The sequence below is a fragment of the Suillus paluster genome (assembly GCF_016628075.1).
Source record: "Suillus paluster strain FC165 chromosome Unknown EDB91scaffold_124, whole genome shotgun sequence".
NCBI classification, from domain to species: Eukaryota; Fungi; Basidiomycota; class Agaricomycetes; order Boletales; family Suillaceae; genus Suillus; species Suillus paluster.
In genome coordinates, this window is record NW_024537684.1 from 75,864 (window position 1) to 100,942 (window position 25,079).

General features: G+C 45.7%; 8 protein-coding genes across 8 annotated transcripts; 5 read left to right on the forward strand and 3 right to left on the reverse strand.

Moving 5' to 3' along the window:
* Positions 1 to 1,946: 1,946 nt before the first annotated feature.
* EDB91DRAFT_1032473 (uncharacterized protein) lies at positions 1,947 to 2,363 on the reverse strand (the record flags this gene model as incomplete). Its single annotated transcript, XM_041312748.1, has 1 exon — positions 1,947 to 2,363. A coding segment is annotated over one exon (417 nt), but the record flags the coding sequence as incomplete, so codon positions are not given.
* A 2,197-nt stretch (positions 2,364 to 4,560) lies between these two features.
* EDB91DRAFT_1031057 (uncharacterized protein) lies at positions 4,561 to 4,849 on the forward strand (the record flags this gene model as incomplete). Its single annotated transcript, XM_041312720.1, has 2 exons — positions 4,561 to 4,638; positions 4,739 to 4,849. Coding segments are annotated over 2 exons (189 nt in total), but the record flags the coding sequence as incomplete, so codon positions are not given.
* A 123-nt stretch (positions 4,850 to 4,972) lies between these two features.
* EDB91DRAFT_1239927 (uncharacterized protein) lies at positions 4,973 to 5,681 on the forward strand (the record flags this gene model as incomplete). Its single annotated transcript, XM_041321926.1, has 3 exons — positions 4,973 to 5,005; positions 5,058 to 5,565; positions 5,629 to 5,681. 3 exons carry the CDS (start codon positions 4,973 to 4,975, stop codon positions 5,679 to 5,681), a joined length of 594 nt encoding a protein of 197 aa, XP_041170683.1.
* An 8,711-nt stretch (positions 5,682 to 14,392) lies between these two features.
* EDB91DRAFT_1255039 (uncharacterized protein) lies at positions 14,393 to 15,916 on the forward strand (the record flags this gene model as incomplete). Its single annotated transcript, XM_041323911.1, has 7 exons — positions 14,393 to 14,658; positions 14,714 to 14,832; positions 14,894 to 14,988; positions 15,042 to 15,179; positions 15,232 to 15,445; positions 15,496 to 15,584; positions 15,644 to 15,916. 7 exons carry the CDS (start codon positions 14,393 to 14,395, stop codon positions 15,914 to 15,916), a joined length of 1,194 nt encoding a protein of 397 aa, XP_041170684.1.
* Positions 15,917 to 16,320: 404 nt separating this feature from the next.
* Positions 16,321 to 18,441, forward strand: EDB91DRAFT_1331176 (uncharacterized protein; the record flags this gene model as incomplete). The annotated part of the gene is made up of 8 exons (XM_041325380.1): positions 16,321 to 16,399; positions 16,670 to 16,785; positions 16,864 to 16,941; positions 16,963 to 17,021; positions 17,078 to 17,349; positions 17,408 to 17,660; positions 17,718 to 17,886; positions 17,951 to 18,441. The coding sequence occupies 8 exons, from the start codon at positions 16,321 to 16,323 to the stop codon at positions 18,365 to 18,367; spliced, it is 1,443 nt and encodes a 480-aa protein (XP_041170685.1). The 3' UTR covers positions 18,368 to 18,441.
* A 242-nt stretch (positions 18,442 to 18,683) lies between these two features.
* Positions 18,684 to 21,893, forward strand: EDB91DRAFT_1267858 (uncharacterized protein; the record flags this gene model as incomplete). The annotated part of the gene is made up of 10 exons (XM_041324525.1): positions 18,684 to 18,928; positions 18,977 to 19,036; positions 19,102 to 19,181; positions 19,235 to 19,404; positions 19,593 to 19,802; positions 20,032 to 20,111; positions 20,167 to 20,422; positions 20,504 to 21,155; positions 21,205 to 21,247; positions 21,295 to 21,893. The coding sequence occupies 10 exons, from the start codon at positions 18,684 to 18,686 to the stop codon at positions 21,530 to 21,532; spliced, it is 2,034 nt and encodes a 677-aa protein (XP_041170686.1). The 3' UTR covers positions 21,533 to 21,893.
* On the reverse strand, positions 21,538 to 22,624 carry EDB91DRAFT_1267864 (uncharacterized protein; the record flags this gene model as incomplete). The annotated part of the gene is made up of 4 exons (XM_041324526.1): positions 21,538 to 21,570; positions 21,630 to 21,865; positions 21,923 to 22,459; positions 22,495 to 22,624. The coding sequence occupies 4 exons, from the start codon at positions 22,622 to 22,624 to the stop codon at positions 21,544 to 21,546; spliced, it is 930 nt and encodes a 309-aa protein (XP_041170687.1). The 3' UTR covers positions 21,538 to 21,543.
* Positions 22,625 to 23,285: 661 nt separating this feature from the next.
* EDB91DRAFT_1169829 (uncharacterized protein) lies at positions 23,286 to 23,776 on the reverse strand. The gene has a single exon (XM_041320156.1). It carries the CDS (start codon positions 23,651 to 23,653, stop codon positions 23,426 to 23,428), a length of 228 nt encoding a protein of 75 aa, XP_041170688.1. The 5' UTR covers positions 23,654 to 23,776; the 3' UTR covers positions 23,286 to 23,425.
* Positions 23,777 to 25,079: the final 1,303 nt, after the last annotated feature.

The window sequence follows — 25,079 nt, forward strand, 5'->3', positions numbered from 1 at the left end:
ATTAGTATATTCATGTATTTCTCCTATTACATACATGGTCAGACCATAATCATACATTTACTTTGCTTATCACTCACTCAGATATGAATGGATCTTTCTACAAATTCAGAGATGGTATAATGGGTATAGGCCCACCATATAGCAAGTGGCTGATTACACAGATATATCCTCATGAGACCATACATTACTTATCAGTAAATCTCCCTGACATACCCCTGATATTAATATTCTGACATATTCCTGTCTGATCCTTGCCATGAAAAGACTTGATATATGTACTAGAAGTTAACTATGAACAGTTTGGATAGTTTGTGCAATGGCAAAACCTTAAAAATGCGAAAATATGCAGTAGTATAGCCAGGAGGAGATATTCCATTCTGGAGAAGGATTCTGTTGCTATTCTCATACAGCTATGTGATTTATATATTCTAGATATCAATAGGAACAGGCACCCTACCAACCTGGAGGGCTGGAGCTGCAGGAAATCTTTTTCCATGGGGTGAACCACCAGGAGAGGGTAAGCACATAGCACCACAGGGACTGATCATGTTGACCTAGGCTCCTGATATGTTGCATATACTATTGAAGGTATGTTGGGGATCATATTTACAAGTCTATATACCTAAAGCTCAAAAAATGTGTAGCTACTTTTTATTTTATGCTAGTACAGCACAGTACATGATATAGGGCGCTGTAGGAGGTAAAATGAGGGCTGGGATAGGTACATATATGTTTAAAAACATATTCTAAACACACTATAGTACCCCAATACCAGAGGGGCAAAAATGCGAAACAGTTTTTGATATGTTTTCTATTATGTCACACTTGCAGAGGCTCTGTACCAGGTATTGGTGCAAAAATAAAGAACAAAAGTGGTCTATTATATTATATTATATTATGTGTATATAACCTATACTACATAAATGCAAGCTGTATCTAATTGTGATGTGGTTGGTGAGCCAGGGATGGATGGGGAGGGTGTGGGAAAGGTTGATATTGTGGAGAATACCCAAAATGGGCTATGTTTTGGGTGTTGTGGAGAAGTTCCCACAGTAGGTGGCTGAAAATGCGAAACATGTGGGCTTACACAGCAAGATTTGTAATTTAGAATGTAGGATACATTCCCCATGGACAGTGGACAATTAGAGTAGATGATGTATCGGACTTTTTGGCTAATAGTCCATAAAAGATATATCTATATAACACTATTGGCTGCTGCAGGTAGAGATGGGGGGGGGATTATAATCACATTGAGTCTGAGGGAAAAATACCACGGGAGATAGGATCTGCGAGGTTCATGCAGGTATGTATGTAAATGATTGAGCTGTGGTTGGATGCTTCCTTATGAAGTTCATCTGAGTGGTGGATTGCCAGATTGGTCATGAAATTTGAGCAGCAACCTTTCTGGAAAGCTGCTATGACCCCTTGATTATCGCTGCAGATCAAGACATTCATGTTGCAAATCCCTTTGGAATGAATGACATGTACAGCTAACTCAACAGTGATTGCCTCTAACCAACCAATATCTCTGGAGGCTCCGTGCCAGTTATCTGAGGTGTGCCAGAATGCCCATCTGTGATTCCACAGGAGGCCTATGCATGTGCCCATGGAGGTGTCTACCCAGATATTGTAATCCCTTGTGGGAGGCAAGGGAGATAGATCTAGTGGGGCTTGATTGGAGATCAACATCATCAGGAAAACCACCGAATTCCTTTTCTTACTTTATTTGTCACTTACTTACTTAAGACATTACTTTTCACACTTAATATACTTTTGCAAAAGTGCGTGTTCAAATTTCGCAGGTCCAGATAGCGAAAAAAGCGAAAAAATAATAATTTAAGTGCAAATAAGTAGTAGTAGTAGTAGTAGTAGTAGTAGTAGTAGTAGTAGTAGTAGTAGTAGTAGTAGTAGTAGTAGTAGTAGTAGTAGTAGTAGTAGTAGTAGTAGGGCCGATAATCCATCTCTGTAGCATATTCTGGATTCCCCAACATGTTCCAAATAACCTCATGGGGGTCTCGGTACCAGACATTGTGAGGTTGGTCCATCCAGGGTAGTACATTGGTTTTGGGCTTCTCCCCAGTGTACTGGACCTTGAGCGATTGCCATTTGACATCACCCACTGGCATAGTGTCAATAGTTTTATACAAATCATGGCAGTCCGCAAATGGAGGCTTGTCATTGTGTTTAAGAAGGGTTGCAGCCCAAAGATCCAATAAGATATTGATGTCCCCAGCAGACATTTGGTTGTGCATGTACAGAAATTCTGCGGTCTCGAACTCGACATGATTTCGATATGGAGTCCAGTCATCAGGTGACTTTCTTGGAGGTGGTGTTGGGGGTGCTCCATCTGTGAGGAATCGTCCTGTCGCATCACAAGGACGAGCTTACATTAATATTTGTGTTAGTTGTATCTAGCTGGAAGGATTTAATGAAACATACCATTTAGTTTTGGGTGATAGTTGCAGTATAATCTATCACCCGGCCCCCAAAATTCTGTGTTCATATCATCTGGAACATCAGGCTCATTGAGTGCCTGACCTGGGCCAGATATACCTGCAGGAAGGTTGTCACCACCTGCAGAGAGGTTGTCATCACCTGCTAGGAAGTGGCCATCCAGTACTTCAGGCTAATCTTCAACCGTAGTGGTATGTGAGACGCTGGTGGTAGTAGGAGCTTGTCTGAATATCAGGTGTGAAGCATTCCAGTGCTTTTTGTGCCCTCCCTGAGTCTTGAAATGACATGTGCACTGTACGTAACTGCAAGGAAACTGAAGAGAACTGTGGTCCCTGTGAGCGATGGGCATGTTGACTGTAAAATCCAGAAAAAAAAAGAGTAAAACAGAGAACTTGAAGTGCAGAACACACGTACTAGTAATAGTACTATACAAAGTTCGATACTATAGGTAAAACCCTGATTAGTGAGCGCACACCACAGTCGGCGCCTATTGGGTGGGACTTATGAGTTTTTTCTCAACTTGAAACCCCATTTCTATTATTTCCTCTTGCTCCAGCAAAATTGTCTTCCTCATCTGCAAAGTCATGTCCACCACAGATGCTCCAAGTCCAGCTATTTGGTGTCAGTCACATTAGAACATTAACTTGCTGAGTCCTACTTACTTCTGTAGGTCTCTCTTTCAGTTGGTTAGTGTTTGTGACCACTTGCAGTGCGCCCTGCAGTTGACTCCATCTCAGCGCATAGGTCTTTCCAGGCCTTTGAAACAGACATTTTGGCAGGCTTCTTTGAACCTGCTTTTGTGGCCATGATTAATGGTAAGTAGAAATGGTGACAACATAAGTGACAAATGCACCTTTAAAAATGCTGCAGCAGCATTCAATCAACAAACAAATTTTGAGTTTTGTTGATTTGAATGTTAAATTTTCGTCTGTCCATGCAGTGTCAATTCAACAGTATAAGTACGAGGGATGGAACAACTTTCCTTTCAACCTTATGATCAATACTCCAGTCATATGCAAAATGACCACCTAGTAAGTCACTTCAGCAGGTCCAACACTCACCACATGCTAATTGAAATCGCAGTTCAGCCTTAACACTGTCAAACAAACCACCGCTGGAGGGCAACAAAGTCAGCACAATGTGAGATGCTCAACCGTATACTCCACCATGACAAATTCTGACACTCCAGCAGGCCCATACCACCTCTGAGTCAACCATTTCATGTAGTTTGCACCCCAGGACAGGTTAAGGCTAAGGGGGGTCCAGCCCCCACTCTTGACATTCTGTTTCCATTGCAACTATTTTGTCAAACACCAGGACCCATTCAAGCATTGCAAACTTAACTCACCAACTGTTGATGCGGGAGATGATAACACAGCATTGGGATGCAGAGAAGAAGTGGTGTGAAGAGGTATGCAAGGTTCAAATATTGAAACTCCTGCTTGTGGCTTATGGTATCACTAGCCTAGTTTAGTCTTGCAAAGGGAGAAGTAGAAGAGTTGTGTGCCAGTGGTTAAGGGTTGCATAGTTGTTGAAGGGTTAGGGTTGTGGCATCGAAATTAAATGTTCCTGGAAAAAACTTGAAGGGTGCTAGTAAGTGCATGTGTGGGTTGTGGTAACAGCATTCAAACCATGCCTTCCTGTATGTTCTGCAGCAAGGTATCAACCATGCACAAAGGTCTCAACAGACACATTGCAGGATGTCCTGAATGTCAAAAGCAGTGGCCATCAATAATCGAAGATGTTGAGGCAGAGGATTGGGACAGTACCACCTGTTTACTTCTCCCATGTTGATGCTGCTCCATGTCCAGGCCATGTACACTCCCAACCATCTGCCAATATCAACAACAACCCCACTCCCAGCAAAAATCATCCTGTTGCCATTGAGGAAGTCGAGGACGAGGATGAGGATGAGACATTCTCCCACCCTGGGTGTTATTTCAAACCTCAAGGAGATGCCAGCTGGGTGCTGCATGAGGGGGAGACAGCTTTTGAAAGACATAGAAGATATCAGGAGGAAGAGGGTGAGCATGTATGGGCGCCCTTTGAAGACACATAAGTGCAGTTAATGTGGCATTGGTGAGAAGGGAAACTAAACTCACCAGGGAGGAGTGGGAATTGGCTCAGTGGCTCATCAAAAATCTTGGACAGACATGGACTGACAAATATTTGAAGTTACCAATAGTATGTTAAAAGTGTTGACTGAACTCACAATATTGATACCGCAACCAGATGCAAAACCACATGAAAGTCTTGTTCCATAACAACCTGCTCTTTCTTGCAGAGGGTCAACAATCTTCCACATGGACCAGGTTGGAGTTGCAGGAAGGTTACCGTGTGGGGTAACCTTGAGGATGATAATGGAGTACCATTGCAAGAAAATGTTGAGCTTTGGAGCTGTGATCCTGTAGAGTGTGTCAAGGAGTTAATTGGCAACCCTTTGTTTAAGGCGGATATGGTGTACTCACCTGCCAGAGCATATGTGGACTGTGCAGGCCAACATAGAGTGATTGATGAGATGTGGACAGCAGACTGGTGGGGTGAGACACAAGTAAGACAGTTCAAGAGGGAGCAATGAAGAAATGGACTGACATTGTGAGCAGAAAGCCTTGCCCAAAGGAGCCACAATGGTGCTGATTATTCTATCGTCAGACAAAACCTGCTTATCGCAGTTTCAAGGGGACAAGTCAGCATGGCCAGTATATATGTCTATTAGCAACATTGCCAAAGCAAAAAGGTGTCAGGCATCAGCACGAGCAATGATTCTTATTGGTTACTTACCTGCAGGCAAACTCAACTGCTTCACTCCTGATGCATGCTCGCTGGCCGGATACAGACTCTTTCATCACTGCTTGGCTCTACTCCTCCATCCTCTCATAACTGCTGGACAAGACAGCATTGAAATGGTGTGCGCAGACTCACAGATTTTTTGTGTCCACCCAATACTGGCAACGTATGTTGCCAACTTTCCTGAGCAGTGCCTGGTTTCCTGTTGCAAGGAGAATCATTGTCCAAAGTGTCTGGTGGCAGGGAATGAGCGATGTGACAGACTCAACTCAGTGATGTGTGATCCAGAGTCAACAAACGAGATTCTGAAAAGGCGCAAGAATGGTCAGCATCCTCCAGAATTTGAGGAAAATGGTCTACACGCCATTTATAAACCATTTTGGGCAGATATGCCACATTGCAATATCTTCCTTGCATTCACTCCCAACCTTTTGCACTAACTCCATAAAAGAGTGTTTAAGGACCATCTTGTGAAGTGGTGTGTTGATATTGTTGGGGAGGAAGAAATGGACTTGTGTTTCAAGGTGATGCCTGACTATCCAGGGCTCCATCACTTCAAGAAAGGTATATCTGCTGTTACACAATGGATGGGAAGTGAACACAAGGAGATGCAGCGAGTATTTATTGGCTTACTCACAGGTGCATGTTTGAAGAGTCTTGAAGGTCATGTTTGTTGATGTTGTGAGGTGCCAGCTGTGTCTTGGTAGTTGCGGAATTGATTCTTGACTTTTCCTATTATGCACAGCTGCAAATTCACACAACGGACACACTTGAAGCCCTACAGACTGCACTGGCTGTGTTTCACACCAATAAAGATGTGCTGAAGGAACTTGCCATTTGAGAACACTTCAATATACCTAAGTTACACCAACTGACTCAATCACCTTGTTAGGTGCAGCTGATGGCTTCAATACCAAGCTTCCCAAATGCTTGCATATCAACTTCGCAAAGGATGCTTACTGTTAAGACCATGCTCAGGGGTAAAGCGGAGTCTGAGGGGCTTGGCTTCAGCTCGTACGCTGCGCCCCTTACCCGAGTACATGCCCCTAATTTTGGAATGTAGTCTGACACGAGTTCTATGAGTTCCGACAGGACATTGGAATGGGGGTCCTCTGAAGGAGGACTGACAGACTACTAGGTGAGTGCGGGAAAGTCGGGGTGGGGGTTATTCCGCCCGACAGGAGGGAGGCGGGAGACTCCTGTGGTCGGAACCAACAGTAGAAGCGGAGTGGAAGGGACTGCTTGGATGAAGTCTGAAGCAGAGTGGAATGGAGGGGACAGATGCGAGAGTGTGGGGTTTAGTTCCGACGCACAGGAAGTCGGACGAGCGGAGGAATGGGGGAATGGGGAAACGGGGAATGGGGGAGTGGAGGATTGGAGGATCGGAGGGTGGCCAACCAAGGGAGTCAATCCCCTAGGCCGGCTAACAGGAGTTGACTAGGATCAGGCCCAAGTCAAAGAACAAGAGAGCAGGGCTTAGAAAAGGTAATATTCAGACTGAGTATCTACAGACAAATGTACATATGTTTATATACTCTAAGTGATGAGCATAGCATAGCAGAAGGCTATGTGCTGAGTGTACAGGAATACAATAGGATGACTGAGACATACGAGAATAAGGCTCGGGGAACAGTATGTATGTGACAGATCAGAATCACTAGGGTATAGGGATTACTGGTGATCCGAAAAGCGGAACTATGATACTAAATGGGGATAGGACCAGTTGAGTGGTTCCTAGTCTAGGAGGGGACCAGTGAGGCAGTCGGACGGACTAATAGTTGGGTGGGACAAGACGAGTGGAACCGAGTGGGTCGGAAAAGCGGAGGGAGTAGGAGTAGGATTGGGCAGACCAATAGGGCGGAGGAGCGGAACCCCAGATAGGGTCGGATGGAAGGTGTATGGTGTCAGAGGACATAGGGGTAGTGTCGGAAAAGCGGAACTGGGTTGGGCGGAGGTAGCAGGGCTAATCCTGCTGAGATGCACTTCATGCATTGTCAGGGAAGGAGGAATGGAGTGGATGGGGAAACAGGGGGTTGGACCAGGGGTGGGGATGTTCACAGGTGGTATTGGAGGTGCTTGGATCCTGGTATATGACACATGCCGTCTTAGTTGTATGACACCATGACAGCCTGCCACAGCACACCAGATAGGACGAGCTTGAGTGGATTGCTCTTTTGAAGCAAAGAGTAAGTTTGGAGAGTTCTTGAGCAATGGGCATGGAGATGACTTCCCTGCACCCTCACCACTTCCTCACTTTGGTGAACACATGGGACAAGCTTGAGTGGATTGCTCTTTTGAAGCAAAGAGTAAGTTTGGAGAGTTCTTGAGCGATGGGCATGGAGATTGGGCCTGTGGCATGCACCCTCATGTGCGCCTGCTGTAATCTTCATAGGTGATGATGACTTCCCTGCACCCTCACTACATACTTCCTCGCTTTGGTGAATGCATCAAGATATATACATTCATTGACGCTACTCGCAACTGGAATATGACAATTCGCTGGAATGGAAGGGAATGGTATAAAGGGTTAATATAATCGCGGGGGTCTAGATCAAATAGACTCTCTACAAAAAGTAAGCATAGGTAAAAGCTAGGTATCTTACCTCAGATCGAGCGTGTGAAGGCAAATGTCTGAGGTAATGGCTCAAATCTGCAGTAGCTAAATAGATTCAATGATCTTGTAAGTATGTGAAACTGAAGACAATAAGAAATAGCACTGGCCAAAGCAATCAAAAGATTCAGTATACAATGGTAGGTAGTATCACAAGAGCATACAATTAGAAAAACGAACAATAACAGAAACATATGTGTTGCTAGACAACAACGAAACTGACAACAAGACCGCACAATCATGTGCTCGGCTGCAGGCACACTTGCTATTCCAACACTCCCCCTCAAGGTGAACGCAGTCCGAGTTTGTTTGCGAAGTGTTTGACCTTGGGTGATGGCAATGCCTTGGTCAGGGTATCGGTGATCATTTTTGTTGTAGGACAATAGATAAGGTGGAGCTTGCCATTGTCGATAATCCAGTGGATGAAGAGGAAATGAATATTGATGTGTTTGGTCCTAGTGTGGTACTGATAATCTTTAGTAAGTGCGATAGCTGACTGATTGTCGGAAAAGAGCATGATAGGTTCCGTGAAGGGTTCGAAGATTTGGCCAATAAAGGAGCAGAGCCACAATGCTTCCTTTGCAGCATGTGTCGCCACCACATACTCACTCTCCATCATTGAGAGTGAGACAATGTCCTGGTGTTTTGACGACCACAAAACTGCGCCTCCATCAATCAGAAAAGTGTACCCAGAAACAGCTCTTCTATCCTCTGCCATACTCCCATCAGCATCTGCATATCCAGTTAACATATTTGCCACTCCCCTGTAAGTCAGCCTCAGATTCATTGTACCCAGAAGGTAATGGTAGATTCAATGCACAGCATCCCAATACACTTGTCCTGGGTTTCTCAAGAAATGAGATACAGTAGTCACGGCATAGGAAATATCAGGACGTGTACCAAGAGAGGTGTACATGAGTGATCCAACAGCCTCGCGGTAAGGAACATGATGCATTGCGGCATGTTCTGTGCTGGTAGATGGTGACTGTCCGGAGTGGAGCTTTGTGCTGGGTTCCATGGGGTTTGAGACCAGCTTTAACTCAAAGTTGAAACGGCGTATGATAGAGTCAAGATATGCTTTCTGTGATAGAGAAAGTGTGCAATTGTTGCAGTTGCGGGTGACTTCGATTCCTAACAGCCAGTGGAGTTCTCCTAAGTCAGTGACTTCTACATAAGTGTGTATCTTGTCCTTCAGCTGCTTGATGAGGTCCATCAAAGAGGCTGCAAGGGTGCAGTCGTCAACATGGACAACAACAACTGTGAGTTCGTCAGATGCAGAGCATGAGAAGAACACAGCTTGGTCGACATTGCATTGGGTAAGTCCAATCTTATCCACTGATATCTCCACCAACTTCTGATACCATCTTCCTCCCACTTTGCTTTAATCCATACAATGTTTTTTGCAGTCGGCAGACCTTCATCAGATGTTCCTTTGACTCAAATCCAGGGGGCTGGTGCATGTATATGACTTCATCTCCGGTAAGTTCTCCATTCAAGTATGTGCCCTTGATATCAATTTGATGAAGTTCTAGGTCCAGTCAAGCAGCGAGTGCGAGAGTCATTCAGATGGAAGAGAGGTTGGCTACTGGGGCATAGGTGTCGAAACAATCAACACCAGGGACTTGTGAGTATCCTTGCGCGACAAGTCTTGCTTTATGACAGACTATATTTCCAGCAGCATCTTTCTTGGCGCAGAAAACCCACTTTGATCCTACCAGGTTTTCTCCTGCGGGGAGATCGGCAAGTTCCCATGTGCCAGCCATCTGCAGAGTTGCCAATTCCTCAAGGATGCCTCCTTCCCATTGTGCCCAGTCAGGGCGCCGCTTTGCTTCAGCTAATGAGGTAGGTTCAAGTGCCTCTGCATCAGCTGTGAATTGGACTAATGATAGAGCAAGCTCAGCTGGATCATCATCCTCAAGCAAAGCCATCAATTGCTCGGTAGTGCACTCCCCCTCAAGATTTTCAACGACAACATGTGGCTGGACACTCGGCGGCTGAATGCCTTTTGGTATAGTGCCTGTTCCATCGATGATGTTGAGTACTCACTGACTTGGTTTCCTGACTCATTTAGTGATCATTTCAAGTACTGGTGAGGTTGATAGGATGGGGATCTTGGAAGGGGGTTGGAGTTTGGGTGTCTGTGGAGCTGGTGCTGGTTTGCTGGATGTTGTTGTGGGGGTCTGCACAGGAGGTAAGTGAGTTTGGGTTGTTATCATCGTGTTTGGAATCAAATCTTCCTCCCCCTCGCGAGGGAACAACATGCTATCAGCAGCGTTCCAGTAGACATTGCGCTCAACTGTGACTCTGTGTTTTGCAGGCTAGAATACTTGACAGCTGTTCTCGCTGGCATCATCTATGCCGACCCATCAGCCTTCCTCCACTCGTCCACCCAGCTTGTCGCCATCTTCGACATGGATCCACACCTTGGAGCCCCAGGTTCAAGCACAACTAAGGTCAGGCTTCATTTCGGTGGCAGCTTCAAGTGGGGTGCCACCATTGAGTGCTTTGGTCGGTGTGCAATTTTTCAACCAAACGACATGATGTATGGCTTCTCCCCACAAAGTGTGTGGGAGACCACTGTCATGCAACATTGCATGGACCTCTTCCAATAGGGTGCGGTTGAGTCTTTTGGCTACCCCATTGTGTTGTGGGGTATCGGGCACGGTAAGTTTCTGCTGCATGCCAGCGGCCTTGAGATGATTTACAAACTCCTTGCTTAGATATTCGCCGCCGCAGTCTGAGTGCAGCACCAAGCCTCAAAGTCTTGATGGGCAGTAAAAGCTTTGCTCTTGCAGCGCAAGAGGTGAAGATAAGTGAGTCTTGTCTTATCATCTGTGAAGCTAATATAGTAGCTCCGGCCTCCTAGGGTTGTGACGGGTGCAGGGGCCCCATAGATCTGTGTGGATCTCCCCTGCAAACTCTTTGGCTTTCGTGTTGCTTTAGCATATATGCAAGACTCACAGAAGGTAGTCTCTCCAGAGGACAGGTCAACTTTGACACCAGAGACAAGTCTGTTCTCTGCTAGTTGTCGTGCGACTGATGGGGCGATATGCCCATGCATTTGTGAAGCTCCATGATGGTAATGGTTTCAATGGTAGCATTTGCACTGTTGCCATCTGTCTGATGGACAACACAATACAGTCCACACCCAGACTTGGGGATCTGTCTGACGACTTCCTTGCTGGGGTCTCAGATGACGCAGGTACCATCCACAAAGGTAATGGAGTATCCGAGCTCAGCTAGGCGGCCAATCAATATGAGGGTGTAACCAACGGCAGGAGAATAGAGCACTTCGGTGAGTGTCAGCTTCGAAATGTCTACTCTATTTGGTACTTCAATAACAAGTTCTCTGATGCCAGTGGCATCAAAACGTTGCTGGTTTGCAGCTGAGAATGTTTTAGGTGGGATGGAGGTGAGAGTCTTAAACTGCTCTTGATATGGGGAGATGTGCCTCATTGTACCAGAGTCGTAGAGTTCGATGATGGTGTCATTTTCATGCCTATTAACAACCTCAGCAGCAAGTTCAGTATCACTTCCTCTACTGGGGGCTGCAAAATCAGTTTCCAAATCACTAATTGAAGGTATGTTGTCTTCATCTATGTCTGAAAACAAATCTTCATCACTGATCAGAAGCCTACATGGTAATCAAGCCTGTGATAAGTAATCAGAGACCTGTGATACCCCCAATATATATCCCTTATGATGTCCCTAAAGGCTTAGAAAGATTCATGAAGGATTGATGTAATGACAGGCAAAATGACATATGTGTGAAAAGTGACAATTGATATCTTTTTGCACAAAGTCTCATTTATATATGATAAATGTCAAAGATTTCATTTAAAATATGTAGGATAGATTGTAAACTACCTAAGGAACCTATACTACCTACTGCCCTGAGGGTAAAGGGTGGAGGGAAGGGATGTAGTGTAAACATGAGTTGACCCAGCATTAAAGTCTGACTACTGCTCAACTGACCATTTTCGATGTTTTGGGTTTGTGAAGTTTCCCACACTTAATTTCTTATCTATTTCACTTCCTCAGCACTCAATCATTGTTGGATTATTCTATACATTTATATATATGATGCTGTATATATTCCAAATGTACTCCAGGTTTCTGATCATTAATATTTGATGTTTTGAAGGCATGGGCCCCTTATCAGTAGAAATAGCAAGCATATACACTAGCTCACAGCTCCAGCCTATTGTGAGCCGATCTTGGTCATAAAAAAGCAAGTATATATGCTATGCTCATTATATATGAACAGGTTGTATCATAGATGCAATGGTAAGATACTGAAACACATCAAAAATGTCAAAAATGCGATTTTCTATGTTTTTGTTCCTGTAGCAGGATCCTATGTGTGTCCTGGGCCAGCTATATGATAGACCTACCTCAAATATACATAGAAATAGACCCCCCACCTCAATTGAGGTCCGGTCCTTCAGGAAAAAAATTCACAGGGGGTAAACCACTAGGAGAAGGGGGGCACACCATGCAACAGGGGATTATCCTATGGTCCTAGGCTCCTGATACATTGTTCATATTACTGAATAGGTGCTGGGAATTATTTTTCCAAGTCCATCCATCTACAAATAATTAAATGGGAAAATATTTTGTGTTTGTCTATATATGTGTTAGATTTATTGATGTAGGACACTTCAGAGGGTCAAATAAAGTTGGGAATATCTTCATATATACTCATAATCATGTTATGAATACCCTAGGACACTTCCTTGTCAAAGGGGCAAAAGTGCGAAAATGTTTTATATCCTACATCATTTTGAAAGGGTCCTAGAGGAGGAGCAGGTACACAAATAGACAAAAAAAGCGGTCTATTATATTATATTATACATATATAAACCAAACTACTACTTATATATGAAAGGGGAGCAATTGTGGTGTGGTGGTGAAGCTGCAGTGATATGGGGAGGGTGTGGGAACAATTGATATTGTGGAGATTCCCAAAATGGGCGATGTTTTTGGTGTTGTGGGGGCGAACATGTGATGTGTGGGAATAATGTGGGAAGACCTGACATGAGGAGGTGACCAAAATGGGATATGTTTTGTGAATAATAAATATATCCTGGAATGACAAACAGCTGAGTTTCAAAAATGCGAAAAATGCGGCTGTGTATGCAACAGATGGGATCCACCATGGGATACATCCAATGGATAATGGATAATCTTACTGGATGATGTATCCTAGTTTTAGGCTTATAGTCCAGTTTGGATGTATCAATATAGCATTATGGACTCCCTCAATGACATCGAGTAAGAATGCAAGGGAAGAAATGCGCTAGATGGCCATTGTGATACTGAACAGTGACAGCATCAAGCTTGAAAAATGAATAGACTGCCGAACACCATGTTTTCTTGAGTGCATCTATAAGTTGCACACACATCAATCAAGGTCCATGCATATGTAGGCCACTTCAGTTACTTAAATCAGTCTCATTGTCCTGTTTGGCGGCAGGACTGTTGTTCGCATTCAAGCCGGTACTAACTAGAGCAACGTCAACATCTTCATCGACGTCGATCACTTCCGGGATGGTGGAGGGCAACTCGGAGGGGGTTGCTTTGGCCCTTTCCATATGAGGAAGGATAAGCTTGATACGCTTGACAACGTTAGCCTTTATCATACCCGCCATGGACCGTAGAGACGATGATACAGATGAGTGCATCAAGGTAGACTCAGTAAATGAGTCCGAGTCAGTAGACATGACGAAAATTGAGTACAACTGAATAATTTTTGACTCTACAATACCTCACTTTATATGGTGGATCTTTGGTGATGGTTCGATTTGTCATCATGCCGCATACATTTTTCATAGTCCACTGTTCATATTGTTGTATATCCAGAATATTAATTGCAATCTGTCACAGTCGAGTGACGCACAAATGTACCGCAACTGTAGTCCTGATCGACTGATTGTACTTCCTTAACTGGGCTGCCAGTGGATCCTCATTGATGCATCCGTGGTAAAGTTGCCGTGGTGCGGTTCTGAACTGCCCGAACCGGTTCTGCACCGCGAACTGCACCGACAGTGCGGTGCGGTTACGGTTGGGTTCGACTGATACGCACTGGGAGAGGTTTGTGGTTCAGGCGCTGGGCTTTTTGTGTGAACCGTAGCGAACGTGTTCAAACCGTAACCACACCATATGTACTACAAGTGTTGAATAATCATTTTGAGAAAGAGGAAGCTCAATTTTTGTTTTGGTCATGCAGCCGGCAGAAATTCTAAAAACACTGATCTACCTATTCAACTGCGAGCAGCAAGTACGTCAAAATGCCTCCGCAATTCGATGCTCCAGCACTCAATCCCGACGGCTCCCTAAAAAATGCTGAAGAGATGGAATGGGTTCAATCTCCTACTAGTCAACACACACCTTTGACCCTCAAAATACCTGCAATGAATAGGCCTGTCTTCACCAACCCCATTAAAAATTATATCTTCAACCCCCGCTGACTTCACGAATCCTCACAAATGAAAAACAGCTGACAATTCTGCACCTGCAGTAACTTCCGATCCAACGCTAATGGCATTAACTCGCCCAAAAGGGCAGGCTGGTACCAACACAAAGTCAAAGAAGACTGTAACACCAGCGATCACACATATAAAGCAAAACGGGCTTCATTGTACAGGGTCATCTACGTCAGTCGAAGATGAGACTGCTGATGATACAGCATCCAAGCTGGTCAAGAAAAAACACAAAAGAGGTGATGGTGCCATGGACATTCTGACAATCTTCAAGCTGGTCGACGACGAGGATCCTTCACAAGGTTATGTCTGCGAGCCTTGTGTGTGAGTACCAAACTTATGTTTCATGTTTGTTGGAGACTCACTTGGCTTGTACTAGCGAGCTTCGTGAAGCCAATCCGAAAAAGCATGGCAAACTGCAAACTATCTTCAAAGGCAACAACACTGCTATGCGCACTCACATCCAACGTATGGGCATGTCTCACTACTGTCGATACTGTGAGAAGTGCGTGCAGCAAGACATTGACATGGACGAAGTACTTCAAGAAGTGCTGTGAAGATGCACTTCAGCAAGAGCTCGAGCTTCTCCCGTACTGCAAAACTCGATGGGGCTCATGGAATGGTGTTATAGCCCAAATGTTATTACTCAAGAAAGTAAGTTGAACTTCTTTTCATTCAGATGTTACATTCATGTTCAATTGTTTCAGGCTGTTAAGATATTTATCAACACCACAGATGACTCAGATGATGTACCTAACGTTGACAAACACCAGCGGAAGTATGCAAGTTATCATGTTTCGGAGACTGAATGGGATCTACTTGCTATGATCCGGAAGGTTTTAGCTGTATGTATTTCATGTATCGAGGACTGGGAGGGCACATTGACATATCTTTCAGGCAGCAGCTAATGTACAAGAAGCCTTTTTGGCTGAATACTATCCAACAATCTGGCGAATTCTTCCTCTTTACGAAGACTTCATTGCGCAGTGGCAAATTTTCTCTGAAGACCCCGGGATGGCTGTGCTTCGACATGCAATCCAGGCAGGTATCGCGAACCTTGAAAAGTACTACAATAAGACTGACAATTCCCCTGCGCACATTGTTTCTATGTGTTCGTTCAAACACCCCTCATTTTGACTTGAAAGCTAAATTTTATCTCAGATCTCAATCCCTGTATCAAGGATGAGTATTTCAATGTCGCGTGGACCGAAGACGGCCAACAACAAGCCCTCGCTGTTATGGAAAAAGTGGTACGTGTCAGCTTCTGTGAAAAATTTGCACTCGACTCAGAATCTCATCATACTTTTAGTTTGATAAGTACTGCCGAAAACATGCCACGGAAATTGCTACTTGCAAGGATCCTATACCAACACCAGAGCTCAGTAGCTCGAGCAACAGTTTCGGCAGTTTGATGAGTAGGGTTACTGAAGGTCGGCGTGCCCGTGAAAAGCTCGTCACTAAGGATTTCCGTGCAGGGCTCAAACTGTACATCGAGGAGCCACTCATCGTCAATGATGAACAGGCATCTCCAGAGCGCCAGGCGGAGCATATCTTCAAGTGGTGGAAGGCCAATGCTATGTGATACCTGATCCTCAGCCATATGGCCCTCGACTACCTTCCTATCCAAGGCTCTTCTGTGCCTTGCGAGCGTGCATTTTCGGATGCTGGGCTGACAGATAGTAAACAGTCGTGCACGTTTACTTCCAGAAAACTTCGGTGATATTCAAATTGTAAAGAATAAGTACAAGAAGGAGAGGAGACACCATGAAGCTGAAATGGGAGCCAAAGAAGCTGCACGGAGACAATGTTGGCTCGATGACGCTGTAGATGAAGTGCGGTTGGGTGCAAAATAGCTATAATTCCTATTTTTTTCATTTTTTGGTAGTAAAAAAAGTTCGAACCGGTTCACACCTGAACAGCACCATATAGAACTGGTTCTTGACCGAACCATTGGCTAATGTTCGGGTTCGACAGTCTTAAGATATCATGAACAGGTTTGGGTGCAGGTTCGGGCAGTTGTATCTCGAACCGGTCCTGAACCACACCACGGCAACTTTAATCCGTGGTGTGTTGTTCACGGAACATACTATGGAGTTGAGGTGAGTGCATTGCCTGCCAAAGGGACACTGGTCTTGGCCAAGGACTCATCCAAACCCTCGGACAGAGTCTCGCGTGCTTTCAAAAGGTGGATAAAACTCTTCTCTTATCATATTCAAGTTGCTTTCACGCTTCAGACAGATGCTGAATACGTTTGGACACAATGGTTGAGTTCCTGCTCATGAGTAGCACGTATGTGCTAGTACTTCATGTGAAACTGATATCTCTCATTCAACAGCTCCTGATGCCCTCATCAGACTGATAATTGAGGATTTTGTTGCAAAAGGGTACAATAACCCCGAGATTGTAACTCGGCTTCGTAGGTATTATGATACTGATGCATATAATGTTTCAGTGAGTTGTTTATTTTCTTCCAGTCGAAAGCACACCTTACATATCTTCTCCGTTTATAGGATTGACCTCCTGAAAAAGCGGCGCTCTCAGTGGGGACTGAAATCTGCGCGTGGACAAGCCCACACCATTACAAGCATAGGTCCGGCTATTGAGCGTGTATGAGCACGCTTCCCAAAGCAAGGTTCGCATGACATGAGACAGACCCTCATACATGAAGAGAAGATCATTGTTTCAAGGTGCGCAGTCTTTTTGGTCATATTTCTGCATTATGACGTGGAGGTTTTGCCAACAGAAAGTTAATTCTTCGCTACATGAATCTTTATCATCCGGAAGATATTCAAGCTCGCAAGAGTCGGCGCCTGAAGAGAAGTATATACTGGACAGCGGGTGTCAATGATATTTGGGTATTCGATCAGCACGACAAGTGGCGACGCTTTCAGTTATATCTTCACGTTGCAATCGAGCCGTTTTCAGGATGTGTACTCTGGCTCAAGATTTGGTGGACGAACCGTAACCCCCGCCTTATTTGTGGGTGGTATTGTGATACTGTAGAAACTCTTGGCGGTGAGCATGGCCCTCTCACTGTATATATGACTTGTAAACTGTGACCTGGTTTCTCTAGCTATGCCCCTCGTAACGCAGAGCGACCCTGGAAGCGAAAACAACGGCATTGCCAATGGTCATACCTTACTTCGTCACATGCAAGATCCAACACTGGCCCGTACGTTGCAGCACAAATTCAAGGGTCAACATCGCAACATCAAGCCCAAGATATTTTGGAGTCAGCTCCGACGACGCTGGACCCCAGGATTTGAAGATATTCTTGATTATGGTATTAATAATGGAATCTATAATCCCGATGATGCCTTGGAAAGGTAGCAGTACCCCATTGACTACTTCTCTTCTCACTGAGTGCTGAACACATCTGAAAGGCTTGTTTTTCATTACGTCTTCATTCCGTGGCTACAGCACGAACTTGACCTCTTTGCCGAAAAGTTTAATAATGTCAAACCTCGTCACAATATTCACAAGATCCTCCCACATGGCCGTCCCAACGACATCTTCTATCACACCGAAGATTTTGAGTCTTGTGACTTCTCGGTGAGTATTGGCTATTGTGGATCTCGTCAATTTGTAATACTCAAAGACATCATCCTTCTACTAGGTGAAAGTTGACTGCACTATGCTTGATGCTGTACGACAGACATATACTGTCCCTGACCATCCTGTCTTTTGTTTGGTACCGCACGACTTTTCTCAGCAGGCTTCTGCTTTCATGGCGGAGCTGGGCACACGTCCGGTGACTCGGGACAACGTCTGGAACATCTATGCTGATCTACTGATGTGTTTCCGTTTGATCGAGGAGGAGGAACAGATTCGCAAGCTTCTCGCTGCGCAACCTCCACTTCCTTGTGACGGTGATAAGATGCTCGGGAGCGAGGACTTGCCTATTGTGGATTTGCCACCATTTGTCGAAGGCAGCGGCCCTGGTGGTGAGAATAACTCAGATGCTGAGGAGGAGCAGTCAGATGATGTGTCGTCTGATTTCTATGAGTTTGACTGGACGGACGATGAACCTTGATATAATTTTGTATGTTACTATGACTATATGTGTATAAACTATCATAGCCAGTGGTTGCAAATACTATTTGTGTCATGAAGGACTTTTCACCGTGACTTTGAACGCCGTGATTGATGATTGACTCCGGATCCAATGATTTGACATGCACTTCGATGGAACATTGCAATCCTTCAATTCATTGGCTGATCTGCAAGTGCCAACTGGCAGTATATAGAGCCAGAAAAATGATGTTCCATCATCACCGAGTCCAAGGCTCTGCTGCTCCAAAGTCTTTTTCACTGCTCCAAAGTCTTTTCTGCTGCTCTGAAGTCTTAACATGGACTTCACCCCAGTCAACGAATATGGTCCAAGGTTGTGTCAACGTTGTAATGTCCAATTTGATCTGTCAGTGATTTTTGAATATATTCGCGGCAAGGACGGTTCAGGTCGAGCATGCTGTCCTCCCTGTGCAAAACATTATATTGATCACAAAGCTGCGGAGCTGGCGCAAAACAATGCTGTGCGTGGTATGGGTAATAACCAGCACTCAGGCATAGGTAAGAATTTCAACTTCACTTGCTAGTATTGGCAGCCCTTATCAGCTTCACCATTTATCTCAGATTTTACAAGCATGGGAGCATCGAGGGAGGCCCTCGTTAAAGCTACATCAGCGGCACAACGGGGCGGTGAGTAGCATTGATAGTCTCTGTTTGTTAAATCTGCACTGACATGATTGCAGAATGATTGTTCCCAAGCCAGCGCTTCAGTTCTGAGTCACCACAGATGCTCAGCAATCCAGGACAAATGCTTCCACCTCCTGCTCCAGTTTCATCCTGTAAGTGTACTTATGACTCCAAATTGATTGTTGCATTTCTGACGTGTACCAAGATAACTCACTAGGTCATTCAAATGGCTATACAGCCAACCATCAATTCCACCACCAACACTGTAGCAAGATGCTTCATGCAGCATCATCCAGTCGTGTCCAAATCGTCACAATCCGAGCTGCCCTTCATCACTTAAAGCCAGAAGGCAAGTCAGGCACTTTGCTCGTTGGGGTAGGTCTTGGCTTGTAATATGACGCACTTGTTGCTTTTACTGATTCAACGTGAAGAACATCGAATGAGACATGCGTGTATCGTTGTCTACCACATGAACAGAACTTCGCTTGGATATAATCCGGCATCTCCAGGCACCATGGACAGAATGGTCACGCAAACATTCTCTCACCCTTGAGAGTCTCGAGATGCATAAATCACCCATGATGCTTCTCTTTGACCCGAGGCAGCCATTGTATGATCCTGACGCAGTGGTACTTCATGATTTCTTCCTTCGCTCTACAACCAAAGATTTGGTCCCAAAATTCTATGCCAGCACAAAGGTTGCTATTCTTCTCATTATGACGCACACACAGTATGAAAGTGTCCAACTCTGGAGGGAGCAAATTGATGAGTTGGTGGGTCTTCGTCATTAATACTTACGTCTTGCTAAATGCAGTGATTTTAGCGCCATGATGCCACTGAGATGAAGGACGTACAGACAAACTTGCACACATCACCACCCGGGCCTGTCTATGCAACTGATGAGGCAAGCAACACTACGCACTCTGAGTTACCAGTCCGTCCATTCCTACTATGATGTTGCACCAAATTAACTAACAAGAATTGAAGAGTCGACACTTGAAGAAGCCACGCAGCCCCAGTCACACTACTAGTAGCCCGACTAGCAGCCGAGCCCATAAACGTGTTAAGGAGGTATGTTCACCGTACTCCTGCATTGAACACGTATTTATTTTGTTAATTTGAAAAGAATGATCATAGTACTACTTACCAAACACAGGGCATTGAGATTAATGACTCGGAGCAGGATCCAGAACAGTCTACCACCTCTCGATCTCTGTTGTCGATGTCGATGTCGGTGGTAGAGACACATCTCCCCAGTCGCATAAGTAGCCTGTTACCTGCAACTCCACGGCTTTTCCTACCCAGTCAACGACAACTCGAGGCTGCCATGAAAACTCAGGGAAGCATCCGAAAACAAGCTTCAGCTGTTTGTACGGTTTTGCAGCATTTCAACGTGGTATTTCACTAATACATGATTTATTCAGGCAAGTACAACTCGAACACGTTCCGAGTGTACTAAATTCGCTCCGTCAAGTTTCAAGACATTATCACAACTCCACTCGACGTCATGTCCTCCCCTTTCGACCTTGTCTCAATCTCCATAGACTCCGATGCAAAGTCAATGATAGGTACTGCCGGAAGCTTCAAAACATGCCATCCAGCTCTTTTGCATACTACTACTTCATTGAGCGCTACACCAGGACCATCAACTTCGCAATCTTCCATTTTCACAGCAACGCATGTCGTAGCCAAGCGTGTCTTTTTCCGAAAACGTGACGGGAACTCCAAGCGTCAAAGGTTTTCCAAAGAAGATGAACTTGGGAGGACACTCGATGAGGCCAACTGCCTATACTGGGCTACCTGTTTGATGTCCCTCGTCTATATTTTTGTTGACGAAATGCTTCAGATGCAGACTGTAAAGCAGACTGTTGCAAACGAGGTCCCTCGCCTCCGACTCGTCTATGCTGCAGTTGCTATCCCTGAAGACGTTTCGGACCACACTGGAGCAGCATACCTATTAGAAGAAAGCATCGAGGGCAAGTTTATCAAGTATATTAACAACAATTCCGCAGCTCCTGCTCATCATCTACGGGGCGAAGAGGAAAAAATAGGGTTGTTTCTATGCTTCGCCCAGCATGTACAATATCAGCTCACAAATGAAGTCGTGTATCTGTCTGATTTCCAAGGTAATCTTCCTGCGCACTCGCATTCATCATATTCTAACCAACTATTCAGGTTCTGGAGACCTCCTTACCGACTGCCAAGTTATGACAGGACCGTTTGTTGTATTTCCTTCGTCTTTGAGTAATGCTAAGTTGGTTGCAGTGACTACATGAGTAACTTCGGTGAAGGAAATTGCACCGAGGCATTTCGCGCATTCAAAACAACTCATAAATGCAATGTCTTTTGTCGAGCATTTGGTTTGCAGCCCTTCATCATAGCCAAGCAAGGTTCGTACAATTTCCTATCTATTCATCGGTTACTGATATCTCGCTGCAGACTAGGCTCCAGGCAGCATGATATTTGTATATACCACTATTTTGCACGTGTATCCTTGAAGTAAATATGTCTTGTTCAGACGACTGGAGGGGTGACCTGGTTCTATCCACAATGGGTCCATCAGCAAGTGGCACTACTGAGCCAGACAGGTGAGAAGGTACCATGGGAGAATAAATTGGGATGTGCGCATCGTGGATATCTGCAGTGGGCTCAGCGAATTTGAAAAGTATTGATATTTCGGCGAGAAAAGCTTCATTTGTGCCTTCTGAAGGAATGGCTAGGTCGGAGTAGATGAGGGAGTATGCGTGAGTGGCGCGATCCAGGTATGAGGACACAAAGGAAGTGAGGGAATTAGTGGGTGCCCCTGCAATTGAGCTCATGAAAGGAGGAATGATATCTGAAGCGCAATTTGTCAATTTTCACCGCACTTGCTCCTGGAGTGGAGGAAACAAACCCTGTAAATTGGCATCGTCTACCAATAGAAATAACACGTTGAAAGTCCCTTGCGCGACAAACTCGTGCTCTCTTAGCATCTCGCCATAGTTCTGGAAATTCTCGATTGGCTCGAGACCCAGATGTTGCGACAGTACGAAACCAGCATGCTGGAGGGAAAGCCGGGAGGGAAACACTTGAGATGGGCTGAGACCAACGCGCTGTGGTCCAATGCTGATTGGGTCCGCAGGAGATGCCACTTCTAATTGTGGGGGAGGATCTGATCGCAAAAGCTGCGTGGGAGGGGGAAGCGAGATGTGCGGTGTGTTGTGAGGGGAAGGGAAGTTGGCCGAATGATCAAGATAAAACGCGCTTTGGCTTGGTTCTCTGCCATCATCATCGGGTGCTCGGGAGACAGGCTGGAAATTGCCAGCAGTGGATGACGGTCGGAAGCGGCACGAGGGAGAGGGCGGCGGCGAATGTGATGGGCAGACATTAAATGAACATGAGAAAGAAGGTCGGGAGGAGGATGGGTCCTCAGACGCCCGATGTGCACCACCTGTGCTGATGCTTGAAGCATGGGGTAATTCATACTAGCTCCAAATGCGGGGGAAGACCCGTGATCATTGGCATGATATTCAGTGACCTTGAGGCGAGTGATTTTTAAAAAAATCAGTAAGTGCAAGGTTGAAGGTAAGCCCTCCTTCTCTGCGCGCTTGCTCATGGCGGGCAGGGGCGCTCGAGGCACGCTCACTCAGCTTGGGGCGGGGTCGGGCCATATCAAGCGTCATGGGTGCTCGAGGCCACAGCGCAGTGGGAGCGCGAGGCACAGAGAAGAAAAAAAAGAAGGTGGCTCACCGCTGTGACCCATGGGTTGTATGAGCGCGGTAGCTCAGATTCTTAGACCTTTGGTTGGGAGTGGAACTACGCTCGATTTCGAGCGTAGAGGGAAGTGGAACGCCCTACGGATTGAATTATCCACGCCTACTGGTAGGTCTTCTCACCCACTGTGACACATGATTCATATTATTGTTGCGTGCGGTCTGGTATATACAACGATAAATACAGCGGACTATGAAAAATGTATGCGGCATGACGGCAAATCGAACCGTCACCAAAGATCCACCATAACTTTATACTGTCGAATCACTGAGTTGTAATCAGTACCAGTAATGTGTCGCCGAGGCGGAAGAACACCAATTTTAGGCGTACTGAAGCAGCGAGAAATAGGATCGAAGCATTGGGTCGCTGTTGCAGTCAATGACTTCCGAAAAATAAGGATCGTAAGTGGTGAATCCCTTGCAAAATATAACACCGCGGAGTAGACTCGGAGATAGCGCGTACCCGTGAACATACCCGTATACCGTGCTAACGGGTACGGTGTGGCCACGGGTACCAGATCTCTACACCGTACCTGTACCCGTCGTACCCGTACCCGCGGTGTGTCCCATACCCGTGCTATACCCTAGGCGTCACTGGATATGCTGACCTGCCTCGGAGGCCTAGATGATGATGCCAACAGACCTTAAATAGCTGATACAAGGAATGGCAGGAAGGATTTAAAAGCGCGACTCCGGTAGCTGGGGACAATCAAGGTGAAAGAGTATATCCGTCGTGCGCGAGGGTCCAGCACCGTTGGTCTCGACAGTAGCGTCAGTATCACTCGCGACGATTTTCGAATTGCGAAAGCAAGGTCAGGGAAAAGATGGGTCAACAGCAACAGCAAGTACTTCGCATGGGATAAAAATGTCATGGAGCCGATCAGCACAGCTCATCCGGCAGCTCGAGCGCTCGTCGTTATCGATGACCCGTGTTGTGACACGCACAGCTGTCCTCTTTCCCAAGTTCGTTCTCCCACGTCTGCTATTCTCTTCGACCTATCCTCTAACCTTGCTGCATCTGATCAAAATGACTCAGTCCAGGGTCAGAAGAGGCACTTTCCCTGGCTCAAGGATTTGAGCAAAGTCATCCGTTCGTTTGAGACGTTCCACGAAGAGCGGATGCCACGAGAGTAGGAATACGAGAGGAGCGGGAGCATACAAAGTAGTGAGCTTGAATTATACTCAGACAAGAGAAGGAGAAACACACCATTCAGGATATACTGTTGACTTGAACACGAGCGAGTTGGTCGTCACTACTCGACCACCCCGGTTGCCATCCACCTGAAAAAAAAAAACAAATAATTATATGTCACCGCATCCCTAATACCCTTCCTTCAACTCCCCAACTCCCAGTCAAGCATCGCAGGGTTCATCACTGCCTTCTTCACTTCTTCCACCTTCATCCCCTCAGCCACGACTAGGCGATAAATTCATCATTTCGCTTCGTCCAGCCGCCAACAAGTACCACAATATTCCCTCAGATTCATGCTGACGGTGGTGGGGCGGGCGAAGCAGAGTAGGGTATACAGTGGTATGCTCGATTGAGGTAGTAGAAAACTGATGCCGGCGCGGATCGCAGTGAACATCCCAACTGAGAAGACATTATATAATGATTAATGTGATGCTAGAGGACAAATGGAGATCTCCAGCGGATTGGTAAGTGCTCGTTACCTTAATTGCTTCTATACGCATTTTGGGAGTTTCAATTCAGATTCTCCTTCATTTCGTCAAGCTCCTCCTTCCTGCACCGTGCACCACGTTACCGCCTGTCGAAGTGCCACCAACAACACCAAGTCGCTCTCAGAAGTATGAGGAAGAAAGAGAAGCCAAACTTGATCACGTCTTCCTCTATCGAACGTCTTGATCCCTCCTGAACAAACTCTCAATATGGCAGCTTGTTGTATCCCTCATGGATACATCGCGCACTGAAACGACGCACGGAGCTCTCCACAAGAATGAACGTGACCGGATACAGAAGACGTAGTTGAACCTCTGTGGGTATTGACCAACAACGAGACCAATTGTTTTAGGTTCAGATCAAAGCCCCAAGAGAAATGCACCCTCCTCCGCTCTAGGCTCTTCCCCAACTTTCCCCTTTCCAATGAACGGATCCTCTACAGACGAATCCCTCTCCGGTTCTTCTCTCCACCATTCATCGTTCGCTACCGCACCAGGAACAAAGTGAAACAACAACAAGCGAGTGCGCAACGCAGGACAAAGCACCCAGTGCGCTAACCCGGCAAGTCGACGACTAGTGTTGCAGACAGACACCAGGACAACAGCGCCTGCTGTAACCGC